This window comes from Zootoca vivipara, chromosome 5 (genome assembly GCF_963506605.1).
Source record: "Zootoca vivipara chromosome 5, rZooViv1.1, whole genome shotgun sequence".
NCBI classification, from domain to species: Eukaryota; Metazoa; Chordata; class Lepidosauria; order Squamata; family Lacertidae; genus Zootoca; species Zootoca vivipara.
The window spans coordinates 80,861,561-80,875,676 of NC_083280.1; the positions used below are offsets into that span (position 1 = coordinate 80,861,561).

At 43.3% G+C, this 14,116-nt stretch overlaps 1 protein-coding gene across 5 annotated transcripts in view; it reads right to left on the reverse strand.

The window, feature by feature from the left end:
- Positions 1-14,116, reverse strand: part of LOC118096362 (heparan-alpha-glucosaminide N-acetyltransferase-like) — a 179,474-nt gene that overhangs the window by 6,413 nt on the left and 158,945 nt on the right. For all 5 annotated transcript variants that reach the window (XM_035138107.2, XM_035138109.2, XM_035138106.2 and 2 more), the window contains 2 exons: positions 5,096-5,166; positions 2,443-2,555 (listed from right to left, as the gene is read on the reverse strand). In XM_035138107.2, coding sequence (XP_034993998.2) covers positions 2,443-2,555; positions 5,096-5,166 — 184 coding nt within the window. The remainder of the gene's footprint in view (positions 1-2,442; positions 2,556-5,095; positions 5,167-14,116) is intronic.

Consider the following 14,116-nt stretch of genomic DNA (forward strand, 5'->3'; position numbering starts at 1 on the left):
TAGCAAAGTCCGCTGTGGTTTTATCTGAAATGGTGTTCCTTATGGCTTGTAAACCATCATTGTGTGGGATGTTGGTATATAGAGATTCCACATCCATAGTGGCTAGTATAGTATTGTTAGGAAGATTGTTCAAATATTGTATTTTCCTCAGAAAATCTGTGGTGTCACGTACGTAGCTGGGAGCACTGATAGCATATGGTTTCAGAACAGAGTCCATATAGCCGGAAACACCCACTGTAATGGTGCCAATACCTGAGATGATGGGGCGTCCTGGGTTTCCTGGTTTGTGTATTTTGGGTAGAAGATAGAAAGTTCCTGGCCGAGGTTCCGCTGGTGTGTTTGTGAGGATCTGTTCTTGGATGTGTAGGGGTAGCTCCTTAATAATCTTGTTCAGTTCTTTTTTGTATGCTTGTGTGGGGTCTGAGTCCAATTTCATGTAAAAGGCAGTATTGGAAAGTTGTCTGTGGGCCTCTTGGATGTAATCAGTTTTGTTCATGATGACGACAGCTCCACCCTTGTCTGCCTCTTTAATTATAATGTCTGGGTTGTTCCTGAGATTTTCTATGGCTCTCCTTTCAGCATGGTTTAGATTTTGTTGTAAGCGATGGTGTTTTCTGGTCACATCCGTTTGGATTCTGTGGCGGAAGCATTCGATGTACAGATCTAGTGTGGTATTGCGTCCATCAGGAGGGGTCCATGTGGAGTCCCTTTTTGTGTAACTTCTTTTCGGTGGTAGTTGGTGGTCAATGTTCTGTTCATTGATGCGTTTGGAGGGTGATGGTTGTTCCCCAGTAAGTTGAGAGGTGTTGTGTTGTGGGGATGTAGTTTGTTCTACTTTGTCTTGTTCTTGTGTGTGATGAAAATACTCCTTCAGGCGTAAACGGCGGAAAAATGCTTCCAGGTCCCCGCAGAACTGAATCATGTGTTGGGATTTGGCAGGGCAGAATGATAGTCCCCGTGAAAGGACGGATTCCTCAGCTGGGCTGAGTGTTTGCTGTGAAAGATTGACAATGTTGTTGATCTTGTTTTGATTGGTGGCCTGTAGGTTGGAAATTCTGGTGTTGACAAGTCCTTAGGATCTAGATTCTAGAGACGCTACATGACAGAGGGCTGTAACCTGAAAGATTGCAACTCTGACCATTCACATTAACGACATTTTATAAAAGTTTTATAAAAGGAAGATGGAAATAATACAGAGACAATGTTTTACAAAGGACAGCTATCAGGGGCAACTGCAGCCTACACTCTAATGAGGGTATTTGCAGTGAGAAATTGACTGGGATAACTTGAATCTAACTTGCATTGTCCAGCATGAGATCAGCAATGTATAGTTAAGCAGCATTAGAGGGACTGCTGAGAGCAAAAGTCTAGCTGCTTAGAGACTTGAGTTATGACCTATGATAGACATAAGCCATTTGGCATAACAGCTTCATAAATTACTAGTCTGTATTCCTGAACAAACACATAATTAAGTAGAGATTGCCAAGCGGCTCCAGAGGAAGTCTTAAGACTGAGCAAAATACAGAATGATTTATCCTTGGCTTCCACCAGGTACAGTCACTGCACTCTCAAAGTAGCATCACTTGTTAATGTCAATAAGCACTTAAATGAATCACAGAGCAGCCTTTTCATGTCTTTTGGAATTGACATTGTGCAATTCTCAGGCAAGGGTTTGCGGGGTGTCTATGTGTATCACCACCAGGCTTCATTAGTATTAATTCATTCATTAGTCATTTTTCTGCCCTTCTACAAAAAGCAGGCAAAGCAACTTTCAACAAGCTATTAAAATCTAATAGTTAAGAACAAAAGCGAACCCACAACCACATAAAAACAATCTATAAAATAGATTCTCAATAAAACGTTGAAATGCACAATAGCCACAATCAAAACAGAGACTACACTGCTGTAGTCAAAAGCCAAAGCTACATCAGTAGCCAGGAAAGGCTCTGGAAAATAAGAGGGGGGGAAAGAAAAATATTTCACTTGCTGTCAGAAGCAGAGGAGGGAAGTAGGATTTTGTCCTTTTTGGCTACTCTAACTGAAAAAGGTTCCTCAATAATCCTGTGCAGACCTGTATATATGCAAGGGAGCTGGGACTTGTCGAAACTCATAAGCTCTTTATGTGCAGATCTGTAACCTCCATTTTTACAAAGCACAGATTGCATGTCAGCAGTGTATGTGGACAGGTCTCTGTAGGGACAGACTCTTCCATGCATGGAGGCTAGGGACAATGATGGGGCAGGACCAGTGGGTGTGACCCTGACCCCCTACCCCATGTCATTTTCAATGTAGATTGAATGTCTGCACAGGGCTACTGTTAGAAACTTACCTTGGTGTTACTGCCCCAATCAAATAAAAAAATTCCTTCCAGTAGCACCTTAGAGACCAACTAAGTTTGTCATTGGTATGAGCTTTCGATAGGCCACAGTTGCAATATCTTACCTGGAAAAATGAAAGGTTGACCTCCCCACCAATTTTTCACATCGATAACATAGAACATGATTCCCAGCAGGACAAATGAGAAGCAGCTCAGGGTGGTGACAAAGGACAAAGACCTAGCAAACACAGAAAACAACCAGAAAGGCCATGCGCTATGGAACAGAGAGGACACAGGAAAAGGGGTTATCATGGTCCCATTTGAATTGCTCTTAATTTTATCTGTGTTATAGACTGGTTGAAAGGCAGCCTAGAAATTCATTCAGTTAGTCAATTAATGAAATAAAATTGCTCCCTTTCTCTAGCCATGAGCTAATGAGCCCACTCTCATAATCCAAAAGCAACTGTGAGAGATAACACCATTGTTAGCAGCTCTATCTTAACCAGTCTTGTAGCTTTAGCCACAGAATATTGAGGGACACTGAGTGTGGAATTCAATGTTGTGTTAATACAATTGTTCCATCAGTGCAAGCATTTTGTGTGCTGTTCTGGGGATTATCCCAAACCCCCTGAGCTGATTTAGAGGGGTGAAAGCCCTGTGGCACTGGCAGGACTCGTAGCACTGGCTCCCCCTAGTGCAGCTATTTTGTTGAATCTGCCCCAAACAATTTGTAATGCTCCTGCACTGGAATACAGCAACACATGCAAAGAATGCATGAACGGCAATCATCACTCCTTGAGACAGATGCAACTAGGTTAGGCATGCCTGATTCTCAGTGGGCCTTACTCCCAAGCAAGCATACATGGGCTATGTGTGTTAGTCACTAGGCTACATCACTTTAACAAGAACAGTCCTTTGCCATTATCTACCCCAGGATATCCTCAGAAACTGAAAACTCTCATTCATCACATTAAATATTTTTTATAGTTAGGTCATGTTATGTCAATTTCTGTGCAGGTTTCATTAAATCTCTTAATTTTGCTGCCATTGTAGTAAAAAAAAACAGCAAGGGGATTTAGCAGTTTGACTTCAGTAAAGCTATACGTTTACTTGCTGCAGCATATTTTTCCTCTTGGCTCAAAAGTCCATTGTCCTACATGATATTTTTTCCCCATGCCCTTCCTTAGACCCAGCCAACTAGGCTGTTCATTTGCATACTGCAAGAGCTGTAAGTAGCTATTGATTTTTCACTTTCCCTTTAAAACCGTCAAGTGCTTCATCCAAGTGTTTCATCCTCTCTGATAAGCACCATAAAAAGGGCTGGAGATAATGGCCAGACTCATTTGAACCCCTATAGGTGTTCAAAACTAGTTAACTCTCCATTAGGAGTCACTGCATATTCTCAGGCTTTCTAGAAAACATGAAAGACAGGCGGCTGTGTCTTTGCTACAATTCCCTTGCGCTTATTTAAAAGGAAAGGGGGGGGGGACCAAAGCATTTGAGAGCTACGGTATCAAGTCACACTACAGCATTGGTTTTTAAGATAAATATTATTATATGGATTTTCATGAGAGGATTGTCGCTGTACCATAAATTTTCAGTCTAACCCACTAGAAAAGAGAATGCTCTGATTCTACTATCTGAGCTCTAGGCCAGCTTCCTGAATTGCTGGCAGCAGAATGGTACTTGCTGCCAGCCTGTGTTTCCTGGTAATGAGTACAATGTCTGCCTACATTGTCATGGTGGATTGTGTGAATATATAGCACATTTGTGATCCTATCCCCACCTTCCCCAGTGAGAACCAGCTCTAACCACGTATTATTAGCAGTTGAATGGATGCCACAACCAGATGGCTATCAGTAAATATGAAGACAGTAGTTGGTAGCAGAATTGCAAGTTAACAAATGCCTGGCACCTGCTTTTCCCTTTGGGAGGGGGCTCTGTAGTGGAGAAGTGACAGATAGGGAAAAGGGTTAAACAGACTCCCATGTACCACTCTAAATACCCCCTTGAAGCAGCTTTTCGCCAGAGGAACAGCAGCTGTCAGGCTTACAGGAAGCTGCCTTTATACTGTACCAAGTGAGGCTGGAAGGGACCACCAGTTTCATCTAGTCCACCCCCCTGCAATTCATGAATCTTTTGCCCAATGCAGGGCTCAAACCCACAACCCTGGGTCAGACAATATTTATTGCTGCTACTCCTCTGCCTTGCAAGAGGACTCAGACTAGAATCTACTCTTTGCTAGCCATGGAGTCTGCATCATTAAGTAAAGTTTGTTCCTTTACTTTCTCATAAATGCCTGACTTTTGGACATGAGCAAGGCCAGGCAGTAGCTTTCCATGGTTGCAGATAGAAGCCCTTCCTGTAGTGATGCCAGGAGTTCAACTTGGGACCTGTTACATGCATTTGGAATGTGTGGCTCATACATGCATGTTCATCAGCTGTTGCCTGTAGCAGCAAATGAAGCCTTGCATGTGGGAATGAGCCAATGCAGATCAACCGCCGAAGCAATGCTTTCCAATGGAGCCAATCTTTAAGCAGTGAGTCATTGTTCAATGACAGGAGATCAGCTGATGAGCACCAGCACTTGTAATATAGCCCACATCACACCAGGGGAAAACATAAACCCAATGAAGGCGGGGGAAATACAATGGAAGCATCTTAATAGGGCAAACCGAGTGGTGTCTGGTATCTGACATCTTTCATCTGATACTTGGCATGATGCAAACAATGAGGAAATTTTGCCGTGACTTATAAGGTGGGTTTGAAAGCACTTACCAGAGATTTTTATTGATGGGGATGAATCCTTCATTTTGTGTACATTTGGTTAGGATGGCAGAGATAATCCCCTTAATAAGAAGGAAAAGAGAACAGGTCAATAGCCAAGTGATAACATATCTAACTCAGGGAAAACAGAAAAGAGAGGGAAGGGAAGGCAAAGGAAGAGGGAGGAATGGATTGTGTGCCAAGTTCTAAGTGTTTCCATTGATTAACTAATCAAAAGATGCATTGCAGAGCAAAGAGAGAGGCGCTGAACTGAATAGAAGACCATGATTTGAAAGTGTGATTGTTTTTATTTTATTGTATGAGATTTCCTAAAACAAAGCCCTTTCCAGAAATTAGATCAGCCTGAGTCAAAGAACCTCAAGGATGCCAGAGAGCCTTATAGTAACATTATTTTGTACATTTTGATTGGAGAGATTGGTCAAGGAGAGACAAATGATAGCTTGACAGAAGACAATATTAATATTTTTAACCATCATCTTGGATGAGGCAGTTGTGTTCCAACCTCATGCCAACACTAAGTTCTCAACATAAAACTTTGCTATAATGGCCAGCAACTGCTGGACCCTGAGACAAATCTGCCTTCAGAAATAGATGCCAAGGCCTGATTCACATGAATCCCTACTGCAAGCTATTTAAATGAGCTGTCAGCCAGTGTTACTTGCTCTTTCTTGGACCTTATTATTGAAGACACATTCTAGAATTAAGCCATGGCTCAAATGAAGCCCTTTACTGGCCCGTTCATGAGAAATGGAGACCTGGCCATCTTTATCCCAAAGGCTCCCTATAGTCCTATATCCACAACAAGATGGTAAGGAAGGAAGCTAAGTCTCCACTACAGTAGCTTTGTTGCCTCTAAGCCTCAGGAGCATTTGGCCTGGTTGTCTTCTTTTTCAACACCAAGCTGTTGGTGTTTGCACCACAACTAACAGCAAGGCCAGAAAGCCGCCTTCGGTATTTTTTTTCAAATAAATCTTGGCAGACAAAACTCAAATAAATCTATTGCTGAAGGAAATTGCTAATGCCACACTCTGTCACATACCCTCTGTGCGGTGTTAAAAACGCTAAATTAATTAAATAAATCAATTGATGAAATCACCCTATAAATGTGACAGTGCGTCATAATTCAAAGCAGCTGTAGGAGCAGCGAGTCAGATCCAGGGTGCGGGGAGAAAAAGAAATGATTTGCTGCTCCGGTTTGGTTTGGTTTGGCTTGGCTTGGTTTGAGGTGAGAGAGAATGTTAACATGTGGAAGTCCCCATTTTGCGGTGCCTCCCTGTCCCTCATACCAAGGGGGACATTACTCCTTTTTAATTAAAAAGAAGAAGAAGAAGCAGGGAGAGAAGCACAGAATTTTATACTATACCTGTCAAGTTCCCCTCCACCCCCTGTATTGGAAAGGAACATTTAAGCTGAGACTGCAGTTCTGCCACCAGAGAAGTCTTATACAATATGAGACCCACTAACCAAAGTTCGCCCATCAGCCATGTGCAGCATTGTGGCCTAACAGCTGCGTCTCTTTGAATCATATACTTTACTACAGGAACCTGTGACCCTCCATAGGGTACAGCAATCCCAGCCAGTATAATATAATATAAGAATTTGAGTCCAGCAATATCTGGATGACTATAAGTTCCCATTCCTGCTTTAATCCTGCACGCATGGACATAGACTCAGTAACTAGGCTGAAACATGAAATTTTCTTTTGTTAACCCTGGGTGTCAATAAATGACTCATCTAGCAGGTGTTTCTGTTAGTATTTGTACAGTATTGTAAATGTGTTTCCCAAAGAATAAATGGTATTGGGGAAAGGAGGTGGCAGTTGGCAGTTGGCTGATTGTTCTGTTAGATGATTCTTTGACTGAGTGTGGAAGTGTGGTGACTTCAAGCAGACCCTGTCTGGAGGATTTTTGTGAGAATGAAGCAAGCTATGGATTACCAGTACTTATGCACTGTTATGAAGGAGTTTTGAAAACAAACAAAGACTAAACCCTCTCTTGGGCTCAAGAGAGAAAAGCACATTGTATTCATGTGAATAATACTTGTTGTTCAACTGTTGCCAACCTGACATGTAAAGATTTATCTTCAAGTCTTGGGTAAGGCATCTATTTTATCACAAACAGCTAACAGTTTCCGTATTGCATATTAGTATAACACATATTAGTATTAGTATTAGTATTTGCATAGTTCCAAACGTTTAATCTGTAGTGTGTGGGAAATTCAGGACTTTTACAAGCTGTATCAACTGCCTTAAAGTGTAATGGATTTGTGGTTAAATCAGCTTTGAGGTGGTTTAATGAATGCTTCGGGTTTCATGTTGTAACACAAGAATGGAGATGCTTTGAAATCAAACATCAGGGCAGTGGGAGGCAGGAGGAGATGGAAATAGAGAGATTTTCTATGTAATTAGAAAATGTTTTTGATAGTTTCCCCACCAGCCAATAATGAACAGCTGAAAAAACCAATGGCAAAATAGTCTACTTTCATGCATGGTTATAATCAGAAATGAAAATTAGTTCCTTTACAGAGCAGTCCTAACCCACTCTTCCTTCTGCTCTGGCTGGCATAAATGACCAGACTTCAGACACGGCAATGGCTCTGATGCTCTGTTCAGTCCCACTGCTCTCAGCTGGGAGTTAGGGTTAGTCCACTACTTTTTATGGACTTTCCAAACAAAGGCCTGGTGCAGATATAATATTGTTATCCCTTGACCATGGGGTTAAGCATTTGAATGTGCTCTGCAGGCTCACTCACTGCTTCCTCCTCTTTCTCTTGGTGATGAACTGTGCCAGCACCAATGTGGAAGACAATCACTGCTAGCTTCAAAACAGACATTGCAACGAGAGCCAGAAGCTTGCTTGCAAACCCTGACTAAAGGTAGCATGTTTTGTGTTAATATTGGTAATTCAAAAGGGGGGGAGATTTCACGTATAATTTTGCCTGTGCTTATTTTCTGAACACCTGATTCCTGTTGAAGGCACAGTGGTAAGTAAATGGAGGTGGCAAGGCAACCCTATTTGCAGGGAAATTGCTTTTTACTAGCACTCAAATATCACGGGTGTGCTACCACTGAGCTACTGTCCTTGAAAATCTTTTGTGGGTTGTTCCTGTAATAAAAGGTTGGGAAGAATCTCAGGATTAGATATATTACTGTGGTGTGTTCAAATGTGCACAGGCCCACCTCAAACTCATTTAAAACTGATTTAGTTAAAGATCACCAAAATCTATATTTGTTCAGTTTCTGTGCTTTTAATCAGCAAAACAGAGCACTGCAATTTAGGTGGAAAGATGAGTGAAGAAATGATATGTTACTAGCATGAAAATAAAAGCAGCATATATATATATATATAGCAGAGGGGGGGGAAGAGAGAGAGAGAGAGAGAATGAGTTAGAAATGTAGTCATATTGCAAATCTGGGTGTGGGGTCCAAACATGATTGGATCCTGAAATATGTTTGAAATTCTGGAAGCTTGGGTAGGATGGGGAAGAATTGGTGTTCCCAGATTATACCCCTCTCTGATCTAGTTTACAGATCAGAAACTGCACAAATCTGCAATGGCAAATTTCACCTCCCATTCCTCCTGCAGAGAAAAGTAGATTAAAAAATGCTGAAACATTATTTTATTTATTGCAAAGCTGCTTTTCAACCAATGTGGTCCTTGAAAAGGCTTACAATGAGGAAAACAGAAAAGAGCCAAAAAAACATGCATAATAAAAGCCCTCATGCTGCAGTTAAAAGCGCAGAATTTAAGGTGTAAAATACACAACCACATTAAGATGTGTTGATCAGTGCTTACTGCAGCAATCATTGCTTGTGTCCAAGAAATAAAGAAAAATCATGTGTGCAACAAATAACACATGCAAAACTGGATAATGTACATTGACACACAAGTTATCCAGTTTCACAAATGTTATTCACTGGACAAAAAGTGGCTTAGCTGAGACATGTGATCCTGTACTGCACATTGACTGTCTTAAAAAGGGGGCAATATATCGAACTATCTCACAATACTTTGAAGACTACATTGCAGTAATTCCACTTAAATAAAAGCTCCTCCATATGCATGCCTGACCTTGAGAGATCCTCTGTTTAGTTGATAATATTAGATTATGGTATATTCAGAAACTGAATAACAGGATAACGTGAGAAAAAAGAACTTGCCAATACCCCCAGTAAATATTTTTTGTGTGTCACCAATGCCAAAGGGCATGGAACGTGTGTGTGCGTGTGTGTGTGGTTCTCTGATACAGGTGCAGCCAACGTAGACCCCCTTCTGGACTACAATTCCCATCATCCCTGACCATTGGCCATTATGACTGGGGCTGATGGGAGTTGTAGGTGAAAACATCTGGAGGGCACCACATTGGTATTTCCTGCTCAAAAAGCTCTAACACACTAAAGATGACACATTCCAGCCAGGCAAAAGCACTTAAGGAGAGTGCAGAGCAGATCCGGTGAGATGAGTGGTCTGATGAAGCAAGACTGGCCTGGAGAGAAGGCAGACTGAGAGTCCTCTGTTTGAAGGGTTGTCCAGTCCAAGTGTAGTTTAAAAGAATGATAAGAAGAGAGAGTCTTGAAGTTGCTCGTCTTAGCACCTGCACTGTAAGCAGCTCACCTGCCCACAGTCTTGTTCCCCACCCTGGCAAGATTTACTATATTCCTGTTTAAATTGCAGTATTATTTCTACATCTACATCTATATGTAAATTAACATATGCAAATCTTATGCAAATGATAAATCCCTGTTCTCTTTGGCCCTTTCTTTTTTGATGATGCATGTTCTCCGGGGGGGGGGGATGTTCAACTGGCCAACCTAGGAGAGAAGGAGCAGCCCTGGAGATAGTCCTCAGGGCAGGATAGAGGCTCAGAGAAATTATGGGATGGAGGCTCCCCATCCTTGCCTTACATTCATATTTTAAGTCTGCAATTGTTATACAGCACTAGCATAAGGAAATGTTTCTTCCTGCCTTGAGCCTTAGAAAAATGACAAGCTTCTTTTAATGCCTTTTTAAAAATGGGCTTATTTCACGTAGGCTTGTACTGACAAGTGATGGCAACATCTCTTAACATTACATGCATCTATCCATCACTGCAGTGTGCACAGACCAAACCACAATAGGATCATTTTTACAGCAAAAGTCACAGCTGTCCCTCACAAAATGAAATTAGGTTTGATTTTGTGTCATGGCAATGTTCATTAGTGCCATCTAGTCTGCAAGGGCAAGATCAGATAGCTGATGGCGGACCCATAATTCATTGCAAAGGCACAATCTGGCTGGCTGTGTGAGGAAGAGACAATGTTGGCTCTGACCTCTTTGCAAATAAAGTGTTACCCAGCACACATGAAGCTGAATTTCACTTAGGTGCTCTATAAAACCAGAGGCACCTTTTCATATTTTGTTAAGGGGAGCAAAAATTTCAAGAACTGCATTTGGATACATGCACGATTAAATTGTGAAACTCCGCCTATTTTAAAAGCATTGGTTATGGTTACTTTTTTTTTATTAAAAAAACTCAAGAGCAATTTCAGCCATGTTTCCAACACTGACCAAATAGTTTATCCTGTTTTGTTAAGCAAAGGGATCTGCATGTTTATAACAGTAGCCATTTGATGTGTGGAACTAATGAGTTGGGTGGAAATATAGGTGACTCTAAAGAATAATCACATGCGGAATAAAACACAAGGCAGTAATACCCCTCACTAAATGGAGTTCGCTCTGTGGAACTGTGTTAAAAGGTAAAGGGACCCCTGACCGTTAGGTCCAGTCGCAGACAACTCTGGGGTTGCGGTGCTCATCTCGCTTTACTGGCCGAGGAAGCCGGCATTTGTCCTCAGACAGCTTCTGGGTCATGTGGCCAGCATGACTAAGCTGTTTCTGGTGAACCAGAGCAGTGCACGGAAATGCCATTTACCTTCCTGCCAGAGCGGTACCTATTTATCTACTTGCACTGCGTGCTTTCGAGCTGCTAGGTTGGCAGGAGCAGGGACTGAGCAATGTGAGCTCACCCCGTCGCGGGGATCCGAACCACCGACATTCTGATCAGCAAGCCCTAGGCTCTGGGGTTTAATCCACAGCGCCACCCGCGTCCCTGTGGAACTGTGTTATTTAGTGGAATTAAACATTCACTTTGGTTTCCTAAATGCTGAGTAACAGGAATATCACAAAATAGGTGCCCAAGCTGAAAGGTTTGCAAGGCTAACTGCACCACTGCTAATGTTAAGTGGCACCCAGAAAGAATCAGACCTGTTAAAAAAGCCATTCTAGATTATGCTGTGTATGAACACTAGACATACCGCATATCCAAAGACAAATTCAAGGTGACATGAGTCATGTGCGCTGCCTTTGTCAAGCCTTTGAGATTGACAAGAACACTTGTCAATTGACAAGAACACTTGCCCCCAAGAACAAAGGGCAAGAACACAGAGGAGGAGATGTAAATAAGAAGAGCGGTTCAGAGTTGGCCATTAAGAGTTAAATCTTGCATGGACATGGCCCATCTTCAATTTCTATCATTCCCTTCATCGGGCATAAGAAATAATGCTAACTGAAATTTTAGTTAATGAACAAGGCAATGCCATGTTCAACTATGGTGGCCAGCTTTCAGTTTCAGGAATACTGCCCCCCTTAGTAGTTTTAGGTCAAGTCAGGAAAGGTAGAGCCATAGCTGAAAATGGAGTCTATTGTGATACAGCAGATCATGGGCAGAGGGAGGGTGTGGAACCTGTCGGGTGAGGAGCAGAGTCTGAGAGAATCTTATGACTTTTTAGATCTTGATACTGACTACCTAACAAAACAGAGGGTTAATGGTGAGTAAAATGCTGCCTGCTGGTAACTCAATGCTCAACCTACCATTTTTCACTCCATAAGATGCACCCGACTGTAAGACACACCTAGTTTTTAGAGCAGGAAAACAAGAAGAAGAAAAATTCTGAGCACGGGGCGACAGCGAACAGCCTGCCCACCACTCCCAAACCTTCCCGGGGCTTCAGGGGAAAGGGGAGGCTGCCGGCAGAGTGGCGTGATCCACCCCACCCCCAAAGAGCAGCGCAGGAGCATGGGGCAATGGCAAACAGCCTGCCCGCCACTCCCAAACCTTCCTGGGGCTTCAGGGGAAAGGGGAGGCTGCTAGCAAGAGCCGTGCAGAGCGTGTAAGCAGCTCTCGCTTTTCAGCGAGCCAGGAGGAGGGACGGAAGGGGCTCCCATCTCCCGGCTCCCGGCTCACTGTAAAGCCAGAGGAGCAAGAGCCACTTAAATGCTGCACATGGCTCCGGCGACAGAGGCATCCCTCCTCTTGCGATTGCAGTGGCAGCTGAGGGATCCCACTGCCGTCCAGTGCCTTCACTCCATAAGACGCAGAGACACTTGCCCTTCCTTTTTAGCCTTTTTAGGAGGGGGAAAGTGCATCTTATGGAGGGAAAAATAAGGTAATTATGCTTTCTTTTCTGCAAACCAAAACGCTTTCCAGTGTTGCAAAGATCACAGCTAACAAGGACTGTAGGTGGAATCCAATGTAAAGCTAAGGAAACCGTTTTGCCAGTGCCAGGGCCGGCCCTACGGCCAGGCTGGGTGGCGCAGGGCACCACAGCGCCGGCCCTCCGGTCTGCCAGTTCACCACACAGCTGCGCCCACGGCAACTGCTCTGTGCCTGCCCGCCCGCCCGCCGCGCAGCAGCGCCTATGGCAGCCGCGCTGCGTCCACCCGCCCACCGCGTTGGGAAACGGGGCGGGGGGCGCCGGAGGGATCCGTCGCTCCATGGCGCCAGGGGCGCTTAAGACGGCCCTGGCCAGTGCAATGATTTTCACGGCACATGCTCTAAATCTGTTCTAGGGGTTCCCCTGGAGCAGATTTGGGAAGGGTGTGGGAGTGTGCTTGGGTGTGGGAGAGGAGGAGAAGGCCCATTACAGAAGTGGAAACCCTTGAGCTGATGTGACACAGTAGTTAGGATTGTGTCCCAACCTGTGTTATGGTTGTGCCCCTTTGTTATGGCTGGAATGCAGGCCATATCTACCTACAAGAATGAGGGTGGAGCAAAAAAAATTAAAAATCAAGTTCAAATGTTAGCTAGTGAAAAGGAAGTTTTAGATTTGGAGATGAACAGGCAAGAAGCAGTTTGAACACATTGCTGTGGCTTTTGGAACTGATGATACTTCAAGATGAATAACATCTATGTGTGCAACTGCTTTCCTTCTTTCTCCTGCACAACTTGTCTGTTGTAAATGGATTATTACAGAAAGGCCTTACATTTCTACTCATAAGAAATTAAGGACTGCATGGAAGATCCAATCATCATGTAACTAGAGGAACTGTGAAACAACATATGAACTGATGAAGCAAACCTGTTTCCAAACACTGGTACTCATCTTTAGAAATCAAGGCCCCCTGCTGAGCAAGGTCCAAGAACAGATCCTCAAGGAGGCAGCTTTACGAAATGCACTGCTAACTGCCTCTGACAAGCTGCAGTCTGGGTTTCCTGCATGGTGTGTGGAGCCTGGATCAATGGCTTGGAAATATTTCTGCTTGCTGCAGTCAATTGTGCCTTCCAGGCTTGTTATACCATGGCTGAGCAAACACATAATTTCCAACTTGTCACCTACAGGAGTCTCTTTCTATTCCCTACCATTTTGTCTGACAGCCGGGGGGGGGGGGGAGAGAGAGAGAGAAGAGAGAGAGAGAGAGAGAGAGAGAGAGAGAGAGAGAGAGAGAGAGAGAGAGAGAGAGAGAGAGAGAGGACCACCCATTCTGCACAGATTAAGACATAGTGTTTTAAAGAAAAATAACCCAGTTGACCCACCATTTCCAATTAAAAGGCTTTCTTGTGAGATGATTTGAAAAGACAATTGCCTATGACCCACAAGAACCTGTTCTAGTCAGAGATGCCAATACTGGACAAAACAGACCCAATGGCTGGACTCTATTGTGTAATTTAATATAACCATATACTGAACTCCTTCCCCACCATCAAAATTATCACAGAGGCAAATCCACTACAGTTCATGGTAGCAGATAATTTTAT